Source organism: Triturus cristatus, chromosome 7, assembly GCF_964204655.1.
Source record: "Triturus cristatus chromosome 7, aTriCri1.1, whole genome shotgun sequence".
Taxonomy (NCBI): domain Eukaryota; kingdom Metazoa; phylum Chordata; class Amphibia; order Caudata; family Salamandridae; genus Triturus; species Triturus cristatus.
This window is the reverse complement of record NC_140590.1, coordinates 303,214,826-303,232,227: the sequence shown is the minus strand read 5'-3', so window position 1 is coordinate 303,232,227 and position 17,402 is coordinate 303,214,826. Positions and strand designations below refer to the sequence as shown.

Genomic DNA, 17,402 nt, shown 5'->3' with positions numbered 1-17,402 from the left:
GGTTTGGTGGAAAGGATACTGCATCCCAATTGCGATAGAATACACTGTACGATAAACTGACAACCGGCCAGCCCTATTTAGTTTTGGGTCAGCTTTTCGTGTAAAGAGACCCTGTAGTACATGGTGATGGAAAGCATCCTCTGAAGGCCCTTGGTTTAAATAGGGGCCGCCAGGGGAAGGGCATTACACTGTCCACCCTATTTATGGTGAACCGTGTTTCTGTCCATCACTGCCAGTTAGGTCCTGGTAGTGAGGGACAGAAAAAAACAAATGATGGCTCCCCATACCCAGGGAAAAAGTCCCTGGCTTTGAGGGTCGTTAGTTTTTTGTGTTTGAAAAACATAAAATGAGTAATAGCTCGTTGGACAGACTTAAGAACTGATGGCCGAGGCCCACCAAACCTTTTTGTACCTTGGCAGGAACCACCATAATGGCGTTTCCTGTCTAGGTACAGAGATCATCCCTGGGCAAGGGGTTTTCTCTAAATTTTGGTACATCAAGGTGGCAGACTCAAAACTCTAGATCTGTCCCTTTGTCTATTTTAACAATTTGATAACAACTACATTTTCTTATTCCTTTATTACAGTGCTATATATGTTATGACAGTGGGTGTGAGCTTCTGATTTCATGCATAGCACTTTCGAACTCCTCTGTACCAATAATAACTGAATATTTGGGCATGTGAGGCTGACCACCATCAGTTCAGCATGCTCGTGTTGACTCATATCGTCAGCAAGAACTGCCATTATTGAATTGGCCTCTTTCTTTGAATCTGAGTAGTACTTGAATGGTGCTGCTCTATAGGTTAGCACTACTTAAGTTCCCATTCTCATCCACTCTGTTCTACTTACCAACAACCTTAATGATGAGTGTGGCCTTGTCTTCACCAGAAGGGTTGGTTACAATAATGTTGTAGTTGCCCTCATCTGCCCTGATGGCACCTTCAATGACAAAGCTGCTCAGCTCCTTCCTGAGATCAACACGCACGCGACCTTCAATGTCCGTGAATGGCTAGAATTGGTCAAGAAGAAACAGGGAGCAGAGAAAGAGGAGATTGGCAGGGTGGTACAGTACAGGCACAAACACACTCACAAACACACACACCCCTCTCTCTGTGCTTTAGTTTTACACTTCCAATGAGGAATGAGATCAAATGTACTGATTTAAAATTATTCACATATCTATTCAATAAATACATAAGTGAAATATAAGTTCAATGGAAATTGAGAATAAATATTTATAAGAATAAATTAAATAAGGACTTTATAAACTTTGTCAAGGTGAATAGCACCTTTTTATTTAAAATAGTCAAGTCAGGAGGTATCTTGAAGATACATTATTGGATTACGATATTCATTTTACAACAGTTTATCCAATTATAAAGTAATATAAATTGATTAAAAATCAATGAATGCAACAGCAAAAAGTTGTAAATTAATATTTCAATTTCCTTTGTGCAAGTAATAAAGGTTGTTGAAATGACACTGTAATTAACAAATCAACCAAGGAATATAATTGCTCTCTCCGGCCTTTTGTTACTTATCCAGGATATGTGCCAGGAAAGAAACTTCCAGTGCCTCAGATTGCGATTGTATTGTACTTAGTACTATCCACCAGATAAAGACAGAGGGCCCGATACACAGAAGTAATCTGAGACGAAAGTCTAACTTTACGACTTTCGGTATTCACAAAGGGCATTTACGAGTAGTAAAGTTAGACTTTTTATCCAAGTTTAGACCAAAAGTCTAACTTAGACCAAATGTCTAACTTTACTACTACTAAAGTTAGACTTGTGGTCTAAGTTTAGACCAAAAGTCTTACTTTACTACTACTAAAGTTAGACTTTTGGTCTAAACAGTAGAGCTAAGAGTGTGAGAGGGTGATGCCAGGAAAATCTTTGCTTCCAGTACATAAGCTCTCTTTTGTTCAAGGTTTGGTGAGTGATACACAAGGTCTTGAATACAGTATGTTTCAGTATTGCAGGTCAGTGTAGCTCCCTAAAATGTCTTCACAGGAAGAGATTTTAGGGAGCGACCTCACTGCTGCATTTTACACAACCAGTAGACGATTTAACAGAATGTGTGGGAGTCCAAGGTACAGAGAATTCCCAATAGTCGAACCCTGAGGAGATTTAGGCATGAACAACAGTTTTGCAGTAAGCAAGTGGAAGAAGTGGAAGGATCTTTTTAAGAAACCGTACAAGTTGAAAGCATATTGCCACAACACCAAGAAAAGGAGAGTTGTCATCGACTATGATGTCCATATTTCTAGCTTTACTTACTGGGCGGGCATGGGTCCTAGTTCTGCTAGTTCACATATGGGAGACCAAAACAGAGAGAACTTGCCAAACATCAAGATCTTAGTATTGTTTTCATTCAATTGAATACAATTTCAGCGCATCAAGCTTGAGAGCATTTTGATACATTGACAGAAGTTAAACTTGGTAGAAGTAAAATCTTTTGTGATAGAGACAACTATCTGTGTATCATTGACGTAAGAGAAAATATTGAACTATGCTGATAGTGGGATGATGGATAGAGCGCTAAGGTTCTCCACATTGTACAGAAAAATCTTGAGATTGAAAGGGGAGACAATTAACAGTTTGAATTCTGTGACTTAAAAAAGACTGAAATCATTTCCCCTTTGTTCCAACACCAAAGTTGATTAGGCATGATAGGAACCTTGTATGACAGACAGTATCAAGTGCTGCTAAACAAAGCTAAGGAGGACCAGGGCTGCTTTCTCACAAACTAGAACTCTGACATTGACATTTATGTTCTAATCCATCACCAAGCAGTTGTGTCAAGCTTTTCCCTTATGATAAACTGCTGTGTTATTTTATTTCTGCTAATTTAGTTTTATCGATAACAAATAATTTAACTCTTAATAAGTATTACAGTACTTATATTGAGGGGATGAGGGTTATATATTTAATACAGCTGTTCTACGTAACTTTGTTCTGTTGAAAAAGCATGGAAGCTCCATTTATGATTTACTTTAGATTTCTTGTAAATGTTAATGTGGCCAATTTTCTAGTGAAGATTGACACTGGAACCCCTGCTAAGCTTGTTATAACAAACACAAGAAAACATTCCTTTCTTTGCTCTGTTTTCTCTAGGAGCCCAATAACATAATCTTTAAAACATTAACTCAGTGTGAATGTACACGTTCTGAGTTGTACCCTCTGAACCTCATACATGAAGGCCAACTCTTCCCACACTAGCAACACTGTTTATTATGTATTGGTGTCGCATTGACCTAGCCACATGTGCGGTGGAGTGCATCACTAGTAAAAGTACAGTAACAATACAGACTGGTTGGATCATTTCTGATCATGTTTAACATCATCTGTAGGACACTCTGGCCTGAGTGAAGGTAATTAAATATCGCCCAAAAACAGATATGACTTCAAACACCATTCATGATGGATTAACAAAATTCAGTGATATTTCTCTGCAAATAGTAATTTAAGGCAAGCAACATATCGGTATTAAATGACTTCCATACATTCATGTCTGGTACTTGCAACAGAATTGCACCATTAAATTCTCAATAAGAAAACTGAGGCTGCCGGTAACAAACCAGAATAATCATCCTCGGTTTGATTGAGACTCATTATTCCTAGAAGTTTCTGTCCTGTTCCTATGCCATCGACACAGAAAGCAGAAGAACCCAATTAATTTTCATCCAAAAATATTCTAGCTATCCATCAATTTATTGGCAGGCAACTGAAGGATAATTCCTGTGCTATGATTTTAAGGGAAAGTATGGCCCCTAAGTTCAGCTTCAAGGGTGTAGAAATGTTATGAAAGCTGAAAAATTGTTAAAACAGATAAATCTATGTTACGATTACCAGATATTCAGCTAATAAAATGGCCTCAAAATTGTGCCTTGTGTCACAAAGTTAGTTGAACATTCTTTATGTACTGGAGAATCTACTTACAATGTAGAGAAATCAACAGTGACTCCCTATTCATTAGAAAGGCCTCATGGATCCTAATCCAAAACATTACAATATCGCCCCATCGCTGGGTTGCAAATTATTATAAAGGAAATAGCTGGTGTATTACTTGAGGATTTTCTAGACAGTTATCATAGACCGATTCATCTCTCAGGATGTAGACCATGCCATAGTACCAAAACTGTGCTTGTGACTTTACTAAATGATGGGTTCTCAACGGCTGATGATGAAAAAATGGACTTGCTGGTTTTGTTGGATCTATGAGCTGGGTTAACACTGTGGACTTCAACCGGATTCTCCCAAGATTGAAATTTGAGGCCATCATGTCAGTTGCAGCAGTCAAATCATTCAGATTGTTTCTAATTTGGCAGCTTTCAATCGTCTCAAGTCATAGCGGGGTTCTTAAGGATCTTGGGGAATATTATCAAGAAACGGCGTTAAAATTATCGCCGCTGTAGCGGCAGAAAACTGCAGCTAAAGCGGCGATAATGGGCTTGATAATATGCCCTTGAGAATTCCCATAGAAGCCCATGTTCTGGTGTCAACATGGGTTTCTATTGGAATTCTCTGCGGCATATTATCAAACCCTATCGCCGCTTTAGCTGTAGTTTTCTGCCGCTAAAGCGGCGATAATTTTAACGCCGTTCCTTGATAATATGCCCCTTGGTTCTATCTCCAGTTCTCTTCATTGTATTTATGAAACCATTTTTTTAATCATTCCAAAGGGTGGCAATAACACCCTTACAGTGTCATGCTGAGGACCTGATGCAAAAGCCCTGATGATCATTTTGGCATCTTAAAAGTGGATTTGAGGATAATGCCTGGTTTTCAAATGCTGTAGCAATAGTGCCCCAGTTTACTTGGAAGAAAAGCTTTTCTGAGATCGACCCACGCGGCTGTTTAGATCAGACAGTCAGATGCTGATGAAGATCCTACTTACAAATCTATACTTGAAAGCGATCACAGATTTGAGTTATTAGGATTATAAATATGGAACTCTCTGCCAGATAATATTAAAACCAAGACCATGTTATTAGGTTTGTGGAAAACAGTCAAAATGTGTAATCTCTACCTATGTTTTCTGAAGATTCCGGCTTCTTTCTTTTTCTTTACTTGCTTTCTTCCTTTGATGAGCTATGACTTGTTAATACATTTGTGATGACATAAAAGCAAGGCGCCTAGAGACAATGAATTTTGTAGCACAAGTCATAAAAATAAAACAACTGAATAAATAAATAAATAGACAAAAGAAAGGAAAATAACAATTTTAGATTTCTAGAAAAATTATAAAAAGGTGAGCTTTTAGGTCCTTTAAAAATGCCTGCAAATTTGGGTTGACTATAATTTAAATTTACACTCTGCCAAGCATCCCTAATACTATGGTTGCGTCTTACCCTACTACTCAGAAAGCACTTCTGAGTATTGGCAAGGATATGAAGTGCTATGGAAATGCTACATAGCATTCTTGTCCGGTTACTGTGTTTCATCAAACAGTGACTTGACACCCATCCTTCCATTCGTAATGGATTATGAAGTGATCTGCATGTTGTTCAAAAGCTCAAAAGCCTGTGTTTCAGATTCAGATAAATAAAAGTGTAGCAACCGGCGGGTTGAAGATTGCTTATGAAGAACTTTTAACGTAAACTGGAGGACTGAGATCTGGTGAGGGCTGTTCATACAGAGAATTTGTGTCTTTCTGTGTTTATATAAGCTTTGCCTCCACACTACATGTCATCTGCTCATGCTGTAAAATCAGGTGTTGTTGACCGACTCAAGGATACTCAATGTATCTCCTTCAGATGGATAAAAGCTTGAGTCGACCATGTCAGGATTAAATCCAATATGTGGGATCCAAAGAAACTGTAGACAGTTGGCAGTTAACTCACAGAGCTGCCTTACCAAGAACCAAGTCTCTATATTACTAAATAAAGAGGAGTTTGTGGTGACCTCTCCAGGGATGGAGTGGAGAAGTAACAAGTAGTGAGATGTGCTCCTAGATATCACTAAATACCCAGGAACTTGAGGTGGAACTTAGGCTGAAGAAGAAGGAAACTGGAGAGAAGTGATCTTAACTGTTGATGTTCGTAAAGAATATGGTCGAACTGGAGATGTAATTAAAACCAGTATGGAGCCAGGAGTGGTAACACAGAGATACGTTCTGTCTATTAATGATGCTACCACACAGCCTGTGGTCAGCCCTTAAGAATGATGTTTAGTTAGAAGCCTTCATATTGAAAGAGGTCCTACCTACGAATGGCTGCAGAGGAGCTTGTGGTAAAATCTCAGAGACTGAGGAATGGGCATTGGGCAATGAGTATTTCACGGAGACCATCTCCTGCCTAGATGCAGATACAGATTTTGGAGCCTGACACAGGCATCCATAGACCAGGAAGGAGGCAGCAGCTGCCTGCAGCCTCTGCTTCCATTCCATTTCACTGAGGGTGGTGTAAAAAAAGATCTGATGCCCTTACAGTGGACGGTCCTTACTACACACACACACATAACACTTGGAGAGGATGATTCCATCCTCTAAGCGCAAATCCATTACACCTATTCACAAGGAGGCAGAATGTGACAGAAGAAAACAGTTAGTGAGGAGCGAGCACTTACCATATCACCCTTATACCAGGAAACCGTTGGTGCTGGCTCTCCAGTGATTGGCACATCCAGGCGCAGCTTGTTTCCGGCCACCACCACAATGGTGTTAGTGTGAGATGTGCCCTGGCAATCCAGATGGATTTTAGGAGGTTCTGGAAGGAGAAAAGAGAATAAAATAATCGAAAAGTCATATTTAGCACCCACATGTCAGAAATGATGGGATTACAAATTTATAATGATGTGATAGAATTGGATTTGAGTCTCTACGTCTAACTGGTTGAGTGTTGGTACCCAAAGGCAAATGTGTAGCTAGCCACAGTAACTAGGCTTGCAACTGTGAAACTTGAAGACCTTTTACCTGCTCTATTCTAATCTAGTTCTGCACTTGACAATCATGTGCCACCCTGGGCACACAGGGCAAGATCTTTCAAATGACAGGGCCAGCTTTAGTATTCATGTCCATCTAAAAACAGACAATTCACATGTTTATGCATCGTTTCTGACACAATGTCACAATGGCATACTTTTCTTAGCATTTCCTATAAATAAGGCTACCCAAGTTTATGAACTTGATGTCAGCAAAGCTGATATCAAGCTGGTCTGTTACCTGACATTCTCGGTCTAATCTAATTAAATTACCTATCACAAGATGCCTGAGTAAAGATTATGAAACTATTACATAGTTGATGATAAAACCGCAAAGGTTTTATCACTCACCATCCCTATCATGGAGGTCTGTGAGTAAATACAGATGTGTGAGGAGAGCAATGAGTATTCAGTCCTTTTGACCGAGAGCAAGTTTGTTCATCGTGTGCTCTATCATATTGGTCCGTTCATGGCCTACCTCAAAGGTAAGCCAAGGACGGCCTACCATGGAAACTCAATAGGAGCTGCTTCACCCCAAATGCCATGACCATTCATAGTGCTACTCCTGCATTCATCTATGCCTTTCATTACATCTGTGTTCAGTTCATGTTTATGGAAGCGAAATGAGGCATTCCTTAGGTGCCACTGGTTTTGTCCATGGTCTGCTTTTGACCCGCATAGCTCTACCACTTCTTACTGTTGCGAGCATTTCTTGCCCCAGAGTGCTAAAATAACTAACCTCTTGTTAGTGGCCTCATCTAGTTATTGGTTCTGATCTTTATTTGGAGACCTGTATTCTAAAACTGTGCACATTACCTGAGTCTTGTTTGCCACGCCCCTTCCGGTCTCATCTGCCTTGTGATTCCGGCAAGACAGAATATGGACCCTCTGATTTAGATTCTCTCAAAGGGAAACAGCTGTGATCTTTTCAAGAACCTGTGCTATCCAGGCATTTCCTGTGAAGGACCACCACGAACCAGGACTATTCTTGCCCCTCTGTTTGGGTAAACCGTAACTTTACGTATCTATTTAAAGAAGTGGGTTGATAGACTTGGAGTGGAGTCTTTGTGAAGGCCTGCGTCATACCTCTCAAGTAACCCTCAGTTGGACAGTGCGCCATCCTCCACGTAACCATTGCCGCCATCTGAACAAGCGATTTTCTTTCTTGTCTATAATCGGATTACCCATTAGCAATGCCTAGCAATAAGCACCAACCTTATAAACTGGTTTATCTCTATTGACTACAGCAGGATTACCCAGCCAGCACTCCTGCATCACCCTGCTAAAATGGCTCATCGCTGTGCACATCAAATGCATTACCTTCAGAGAACGTGCAGCGCCTCCTCCTAAAGTGGTTTATCCCGGTCTCCAATTTGGTCACAATCTCTGCACAACCCTTCTAAAATGAACCTGCATAAATTTTCTTAAGCACTTCTACATCGTCCTCTAAAAAAATTATTATCCTCTTAAAATTGTTTCTTTCAGTTGACTTCAACATGATACAGCTCCCTTTCTACCATGATTAACCTTCTTCTACTTCAACGGGATTGTACTCCCAGCACACCTGCGTTATTCTTCTAAAATGGATTATCTTCATTGATTCCAATTGGATCTTTTTAGCACATCTGTCTCACCTTCATCTCGATTGAACTCAAATATATCAGCCTTCCAACCAACCAACATTAACCTAACTAAAAGACTCCCTCCCTTGACTTCAATAGTATCCCTTTGACAGTCACCTTACTTTGCCCTCTTTGGACAGTCCCCTGGATGTGAGGTATGTTGCTGATTCCAGTAAAAGAAAATCTCCCAGCTCTTCATCAGGAATGATGGCATTAAAAACATTTGGACTACAACCAAGCGCGTTCTCATTCTCCTCGGAATGACATTTTAATGACAACTTTTAAATGTAGAAATAAAAAATTAACACAACTTTCTGAAAGTTCCATACCTTGACGGGGGACGAAGTCAACTTTAATCTCTGTACAGAAGAAAAAGAAGAGGGGCATGTTAGCATCCCAGGAGGAAGCAGCAACCACTGATTTCAATCATAGAAACTACACTTTTAAGCTCACCCAGGAAGTTGAGTTTGGCAGACAGGTAGAGCGCGAACCCATCGGGCACGAAAGTGTAGTCCGCCTCGTCTTCTGGCCGGACATCGTCAATCACCAGCTTGTGGATCCTGTGTGGAAGAAAAAGCGGTGTTATGCGCCCTGTGCTGTCTGTAACTCAATGAGTCTATCTTATTGGAAGACCTGGTAGATGTGACAGGACGGGGAGCTTCCAGCTGGGGCACCGCTACCAGCGTCCAGCTGTGACAGTCCTGCTGGCTCCTAGTTGAGGCAGGGCCACCAGCTTCCAGCTGCGGCAGAGCCGCCAACTGGCTAACTATGACAAAGATCTCCACTTGCAACTGTGCCAGGGGAGCCAGCCTGCACCTGTGACAGGGTGGCCAGCTTCCTGTTCTATTAGGAATGCTGGCCCTTAGCTATGCCGGGCACCTGTGCCAGGGTGGCCAGCTCCTGCTGTAACAGGGCTGCCGGCCCTCAACTATGCCGGGCACCTGTGCCAGGGTGGCCAGCTCCTGCTGTAACAGGGCTGCCGGCCCTCAGCTGTGCTGGGTACCTGTGACAGGGTGGCCAGCTTCCTGCTCTAGGAGGGCTGCCGGCCCTCAGCTATGCCGGGCACCTGTGACAGGATGTCCAGCTCCTGCTGTAACAGAGCTGCCGGCCCTCAGCTATGCCGGGCACCTGTGACAGGGTGGCCAGCTCCTGCTGTAACAGGGCTGCAGGCCCTCAGCTATGCCGGGCACCTGTGACAGGGTGGCTAGCTCCTGCTGGAACAGGGCTGCCGGCCCTCAGCTATGCCGGGCACCTGTGCCAGGGTGGCCAGCTCCTGCTGTAACAGGGCTGCCGGCCCTCAACTATGCCGGGCACCTGTGACAGGATGGCCAGCTCCTGCTGTAACAGAGCTGCCGGCCCTCAGCTATGCCAGGCACCTGTGACAGGGTGGCCAGCTCATGCTGTAACAGGGCTGCAGGCCTTCAGCTATGCCGGGCACCTGTGACAGGGTGGCTAGCTCCTGCTGGAACAGGGCTGCCGGCCCTCAGCTATGCCGGGCACCTGTGACAGGGTGGCCAGCTCCTGCTGTAACAGGGCTGATGGCCCTCAGCTATGCCGGGCACCTGTGCCAGGGTGGGCAGCTCCTGCTGTACCAGGGCTGCCGGCCCTCAGCTTTGCTGGGCACCTGTGCCAGGGTGGCCAGCTTCCTGCTCTAGTAGGGCTGCCGGCCCTCAGCTATGTCGGGCACCTGTGACAGGGTGGCCAGCTCCTGCTGTAACAGGGCTGCCGGCTCTTAGCTATGCCAGGCACCTGTGACAGGGTGGCCAGCTCCTGCTGTAACAGGGCTGGCGGCCCTCAGCTATGTCGGGCACCTGTGCCAGGGCGGCCAGCTCCTGCTGTACCAGGGCTGCTGGCCCTCAGCTATGCTGGGCACCTGTGCCAGGGTGGCCAGCTTCCTGCTCTGGTAGGGCTGCCGGCCCTCAGCTATGTCGGGCACCTGTGACAGGGTGGCCAGCTCCTGCTGTAACAGGGCTGCCGGCTCTCAGCTAAGCCGGGCACCTGTGACAGGGTGGGCAGCTCCTGCTGTAACAGGGCTGCCGGCCCTCAGCTATGCCGGGCACCTGTGCCAGGGTGGACAGCTCCTGCTGGAACAGTGCTGCCGGCCCTCAGCTATTGCAGGTCTGCAGGTCCCAGCGGTAAGACGCTTGCAGCTTTCCCCAAACAATGAATATGCACTACTTTAAGAAATGACAAGATATGACTGTTCCAGGCTTCCTCGAGTTACTTTTAGTGCAACAGTAAACCATCAGTGTGAGCTGACTTCTAACAGCTCAAGTGCTGCCGCAAGCTAGCAATGCGAGCTTCCTTCAAACAGTTCACCTGCAATGGATCTTCACCAATGAAGCTTTCTCTCAGCAGCTAAATTATTGAGACCCCAGCAGTGTAAGTTTGCCCTAATCAGTTCCTGTACTATGGAATCTTAACCGTGAAATGTTCTCTCCGCTATCAAGTTGTTGCGACCCTAGCATCATACGTTTGCCCCAATCAGTTCTTGTACTATGGGACCTGACCAGTGAAGCTTTCTCTTTACACTATTACGTTTTTTAGACCCCAGCAGAGTAAGTTTCCCCCACATCAGTTCATGTACTATGGGATCTTAACAATGAGGCGTTCTAGTTGTTGAAACTTCAGCAGCATAAGTTTCTCCCAAGCAGGTTGTGTACTATGGGACCATACCAGTGAAGCTTTCTCTCAACCACTGAGGTATTGAGACCCTAGCAGTTGCCATCATCGTAGGCAAGACTGGGCGTTTGGAACGTGTTTATTATGCGGGCAGAGTCTTGCATAGATCCTGATTATTGCCTTACTAACAGTATGCAGAATCCCAGTTATCTTACATGTCTGTCCTTGTGGAGTTAATCCACACAAACACGTAATATTTCTCACAAGTGCTGTTTGGCGGTGGATTGAGTCTGCGATTTCTCACAATTTAACTTTGAAACTTTTTACTTGTGAGTTTGTAACTGGATGAATTTTCATTAACATTTTTTGTCTGCAAAACAAACTTAAATGCCCCGATTTTAACATGAAAGCCCACATGCAGAGCACTTCTCACACTACAGCTAGCAATCATGGTGGTCACAAGAATAATAGGCAATTTGTAAAACGTTCCAAGTTTGCCCAACTCTGAGTTCAACTAGGACAACTACGTCAAATCGTATTTAAGGATCAAGGATGAACATTGCCAGCAACTTTAAGTAAGTTGGGACAACGTCATGCTAGCATTTATAGGAAAGTCTATCTTAAATCGAAGTCTGTCCTTGACAGGGAGCCGCGAAGGTGCTGATCTAGCTCCATTGAACTGTAGCACTTACATAGCGCTTCAGCCCATGACAGAAGGCATGAAGTACTCTCATTTGCATGAGGATCCTGGACTCTGGGTTTGAAGAGGGTATGGGGTGTAGAATGACCTCTATGGGAGGTGCTGGATGAGGTGCGTGAGGTTTGTAAATGTGTTCGAAACATGATGCATCTGTATCGCTGCGGTTATGCATGAAGCATTGAGAAGAAGTAAAAGTTAAAGTGGAGCCTATTCCTGCCATTAGTCATGCAACCTTGGGAGCAGCTAACCGTATCCTACAGCCCTCTCAGGCCACGCCACCACAGACTGCCACAATACTGCAGCAGGCCCCTCTAGGACAGCACCAGCTACCTATCAAAGCGGTAACGCAGAACGGAACTCGCGTGGTACCCATCACTACAGCAATGCATGGACAAGTCGCCTCCGGTAAGAACCTGACAAATTATTCTTTTTTTTGCAGTCATGTTCAGGACACTACAATTCCTGTTGCTTTGCATTGAATGATTAAGCACTCTGGTATTTTTAAAATATGATTTACATTCCCAGTTATGCATTGGTAATTAAAACATGCTGCTTTCAAACAAGTAAATAAAAATAAATGCAAATGCCGATTTACACAGTTGGGAGCTCAGCCTTAAAGGTGACATGCAGTACAACTGTCTGCTCTTATGAAAGTGAAGACCTATTGAGCACAATATCAATTTTGGGCGTTTGCATCATGCAGGTGCTGGTTTTTTTAGGTCTCGCCTGAGAGAGCGCATTCTGTCTCTTCCAGACATTTAGTAAGTGGCTTTTAAAAGTGCCACCATAGGCTTTTGCTGGCCTCCGGCTTGCGTTCACGAGCGCGTGCACGTGCACAGCTGCCATTTGTGTTTCTATTGCTGTAATCAGGCACCTCTGCTCGCACTCCCCCCTACTTTCTCCCCCTCCCTCTTCATCAGTTTCATTTGTGTCTTCTATTGCTGTGAATGCTTCTGCTTCCACCAGGCGCACACACCATCAGTCGTCAGTGCATGCTTTCTCCAGGCACGCACACCACCAGCCGTCCGTGCACGCTTCCACCAGGCACACACACCACCAGCCGTCAGTGCACGCTTCCACCAGGGGCAAACACCACCAGCCGTCAGTGCACGCTTCCATCAGGGGCAAACACCACCAGCCGTCAGTGCACGCTTCCACCAGGCACACACACTACCAGCCGTCGGTGCACACTTCCACCAGGCACACACCACCAGCCGTCAGTGCACGCTTTCACCAGGCACACACTCACACACACCACCAGCCGTCGGTGCACGCTTCCACCAGGCACACACACCGCTAGCTGTCAGTGCACGCTTTCACCAGGCACACACACCACCAGCCAGCAGTGCACGCTTCCACCAGGCACACACACCACCAGCCGGTAGTGCACGCTTCCACCGGGCACACACACCACCAGCCGTCAGTGCATGCTTTCACCAGGAACACACACCACCAGCCGTCAGTGCACGCTTTCACCAGGCACACACACCACCAGCCGTCAGTGCACGCTTTCACCAGGCACACACACCACCAGCGGTCAGTGCAGCAGGCAGGCTCTTCTCTGAGTTTCTTGGTAAATATGTGTTCAATGCCTGGGAGGGAGTGGGTCGAGTTTCCTTAAACAATGCTGAGTATCCCGGTGCAGTGCATGAACTACTGTGTGAGTGAGTCATGCTGCCTGGGGCTCACTCACTCCACACTTGTAAATTGCGCCTGCACCAGGCTTTTTCTCATTTGCAAAGTTCGGCGCATGGGCAGCCCCCACACCCCCGGGAATGACTGCTTCCTACAACCAGAATGGAAACAACATTCAGAGCAATGGAAACAAGTTCATTTGATGCAAAGAGCTGTTAACAAAAACCATGTCCAGCTATTGTAGATCTGGCACTTAAACATAACAGCAACAAAAAACAAACACGCATTGGCATAGCCAATAGGTCTCGCTTTTTGGACCCTATACGTATTTAGTTATGCAGCAGAATATCCTTGGTGCAACAACACCAACTGTTGCATGGCTAAACACTTATAAGGTCCCAAATGCAAGACCTATTGGCTATGCTAATGCTTGGTAATTCTACCAGATGTACTTTGTGGTTAAGGTGGAAAAAGAGTCTTCCAGGACAAATTATTCATTGTTGTTAGTAGGGTGTAATGATCAGTGTTTTGGGATTGTTGCATTTTGATTTTAGAATCCAGAGCACTGATCTGGGGACTCATTCCTCTTTTTTTAAATTTTTTTTATTCATACCGCTAACGTTTCTTGTGTTTCACACAAAGCTCTTACGTAATGTTACTGTTTCTTATGGACTATGACTTTACAGATAAGAGTTCAAAGTTTAACTTCATTTAAGATATTTTAAGACATCTATTCTGTTTCAATGTCTTGACTGTGCTAATGTGCTTTTTTTACATAACCAAATCATCTGGTCTTGCAATTTGCTAATAATTTAACACTTCCGTTGAATGTAATGTATTACAGTTTTGTATCTTCATCGTCTAATTCATATTTTAGCTCTTTGGTGCAGAACTTTTCTGTTGTTGCGGGCTTTCACACAGTCTCCATGGGATGCCTGTGGACATGCCTTGGCCCAATAAGGAAGCATTGGATACGGAATGACTGTTGGGTTTTCCTTGCAGATCAGGTACATACAGAGAATAGAACCTGCTGCTCACACACCGTTGTAGTTGATATGTTTGTATCTCTTTGGGGTATATCGCAGTGTGTGTATGGGTTTTCTAAACTCCAGCTACTCAGAGTCTGCTGTGGAAGTGTAGCCTCACTTAGTGGTCTCCTTCAATCCCCATACTGCAACGGTGGATTAATGCATTCCCTGTGTGTCCATAGCGGTTATGTTGGTAAAGTAAGGGCAATGTGACTCTTGTCCTTGTTTCTTAACATATTAGGGGTACATTAGGAAATATGAGATTACCTTTGTTGTCTGGTTTGGTTAGGGTACTATTGTATTGTTGTCTGGGTTCCATAATTATCTCTTCTCAGATTTAGGCTTTTCTTTCCTTACTCTCCCATGTTTAATGTTCTTTTGGAACATTTTTAAATTCTCGCCTTCTCCACATACTTCCAGTCCCTCTTCTCTCTTGGTCAAGTCCACCACACTCTTTATTTCGTGGCTGTTCCCCCTTCCACTCCATCTCTCACTCCCACAGGTCGGATTGGCACAACCCCTCCCAATGTGTTCTCCAATCAGTCCAAATCCAGAGATAGTATCTCCCCTATTGCGTTCAGAGATCTCCCCTCCACTCCCCCCACCCCTAGCATCCGCCAATATGTCTCTGCCGCCGCCCCGCCTCCTTTCCTCGCCTAGCAGCTAACTATCACCTCACCCCCAGCTCACCTAACTTTCCCCGCAACAGTCCTGGAAACACCTCCGCTCCCCCCTCCTCCTAGTAACTTAGATATAGGGGGGTGAGATCCCCCACCTGCCCGACCACTCATGCCTCCAGACCCTGTCCTGTCCTCCTTTTCCCTTGCCCGCAAGCACAACCTACACCACTGGACTTTGAAACCCTGAACACCAAGGCATCCATCATAGTTCAGAAAATCCAGAAATTCTTATTTGATCTTAAGAACATCCTTCTACTCACTGAAAACTCTATCGCCACCTTTAAGCCCTCCCTTAACTCAGCCCTTCCCCTGCTCACCATTCCCAACCTCCAGCCCATGCCGCTGGCCAGCAGACACCTTCGCTCTCACAAACTTCCAAACTACCTCTCAGAGAAGGAAACTCTAGCCCTCCTTACATTCTACATGACCTCCCCCGACGCCCCCCTGTTCTCTTAACAAGGAAGTTGATTGCCTGATTCCCACTATCGCAATCAACACCAATAGATCATCTTCGATTCGTAATAAAGGGGTAACCAGCAACAACACAAGTACTTTTAACCTCCCCTTCTTACAACACTCATACTGATGCTCCACTACCTGGCCTCCTTATTAATTGTCGTTCAGCTGCGAAACACGCCTCGGACATCGCCGCCCTCATCCCAAGCCATAAAACGGATGTTGCTATCCTAACCGAGTCGTGGCTCAATGATTCCTCATCTCCTTACCTTGATTTATTGGTACCACCTAGCTATAACATCATTAGACTCGATAGACAATTAAAAAAAGGGGGAGGCATTGCATGCATCTACCGCTCAGACCTCCTTGTCACAGAACTCCATGCAGAACCCACGGACTCCTGTGAATGTCTAGCTTTCTCCATTAGTAACAACACTACTCAGTTATGCAAATTGGCCATCCTCTACCACCTCCCGGGCAAGAACAACACTTTCACGTACTCCTCATGGAAATCATCACTGCTAAGGTCCCCCCCCCACTCCAATGACATTTTCCTTGGTGACTTTAATCTGCATTGGAACGACCCCAATGATTCCTAAGTCAACGCTGTCAAGGTCTTTCTCGCTGACCAAATCACTCACACAGGCATGCATCCTATATACCCACACTAAAGGCGCAACTTTGGATTGGATAATCGCTACGACATCAGCGGTCAGGCTGAATTCAATTGAGGCATGCGACTGGTCAGACCACCACGCCATCACCTTCACAATACCTGACTACCACCTGAAATGTCTTGGGCAACCAGTGAAACCAAAACGCTTTCTCAGAGACACTAAGAGCCTTGACCTCGAGAAGCTGACAGCTCGCTGCGAGAGTGACCATCATCCCCCCCTGATCTTTCTAAGGGCAATGACCTCACAGAGCACTACAATTCGACTATGACTAACATTTTGGATGATCTGGACCGTTAAAGCTCGAAAGGTCCCAAATCAAAGACAAAAACCCCTGGTTCAGCGGACACCTCAATGGCGAAAGGAGAGCTCACTGACTTAAAGAAAGAAACTGGAGACAGCACCCCTCAGCCTCCCATCTTGAACTTCTCCGCCAGGCCAGAAATACTTACAACAAGAATATCCTCTTGTCCAAAAAAGAGTTCTTCAAATTAGAACTGGAAAATGCCAAGAACGGACCCTGCAAACTCTTCGAAATAGTCAAACTTCAGTCAAACAAACTAGCAAAGTCATCAAAAGAAACAACTAAATCCCTAATAATCTGTGATGAGTTCTCCTCCTTCTTCACAACCAAAATCAACTCGCTAGGTAACGATCTCCATGCCACCTCAAACTGCCCTTCTCTTCCTACTGGAGCCCTTCTCCCCTCTCGTCCCCTCCAAACAACACCCAAACACAAAGCTTACTGGTCCAACTTCGAACATTATGATGACCAGTCCATCTCTAAAATTCTAGCCTCCTTAAAATCGAACACCTACTTCAACGACCCTCTCCCCGCCAACTGCTTGGCAGTGACCTCCCCACTCATCGTTCCCATCTGGACTACAATTATCAACGCTTCCCTTCTTCAAGGTTCCATACCTGACTCCCTGAAAACCGGGCAAGTCATCCCCATCCCAAAAAAAACCACTCTGAACCCGGAAATTCCAGACCGCTTCAGACCTATTTCGATTATATTCCTCTTCTTGCAAAAGTGCTGGAGAAATGTGTGCAGCTAACA

At 44.8% G+C, this 17,402-nt stretch overlaps 1 protein-coding gene across 2 annotated transcripts in view; it reads right to left on the bottom strand.

Annotated features, from left to right (window-relative positions):
* Window positions 1–17,402, bottom strand: part of MYBPC2 (myosin binding protein C2) — a 256,681-nt gene that overhangs the window by 106,384 nt on the left and 132,895 nt on the right. For both annotated transcript variants that reach the window (XM_085616340.1, XM_085616341.1), the window contains 4 exons: window positions 9,001–9,107; window positions 8,877–8,906; window positions 6,572–6,711; window positions 852–1,011 (listed from right to left, as the gene is read on the bottom strand). In XM_085616340.1, coding sequence (XP_085472466.1) covers window positions 852–1,011; window positions 6,572–6,711; window positions 8,877–8,906; window positions 9,001–9,107 — 437 coding nt within the window. The remainder of the gene's footprint in view (window positions 1–851; window positions 1,012–6,571; window positions 6,712–8,876; window positions 8,907–9,000; window positions 9,108–17,402) is intronic.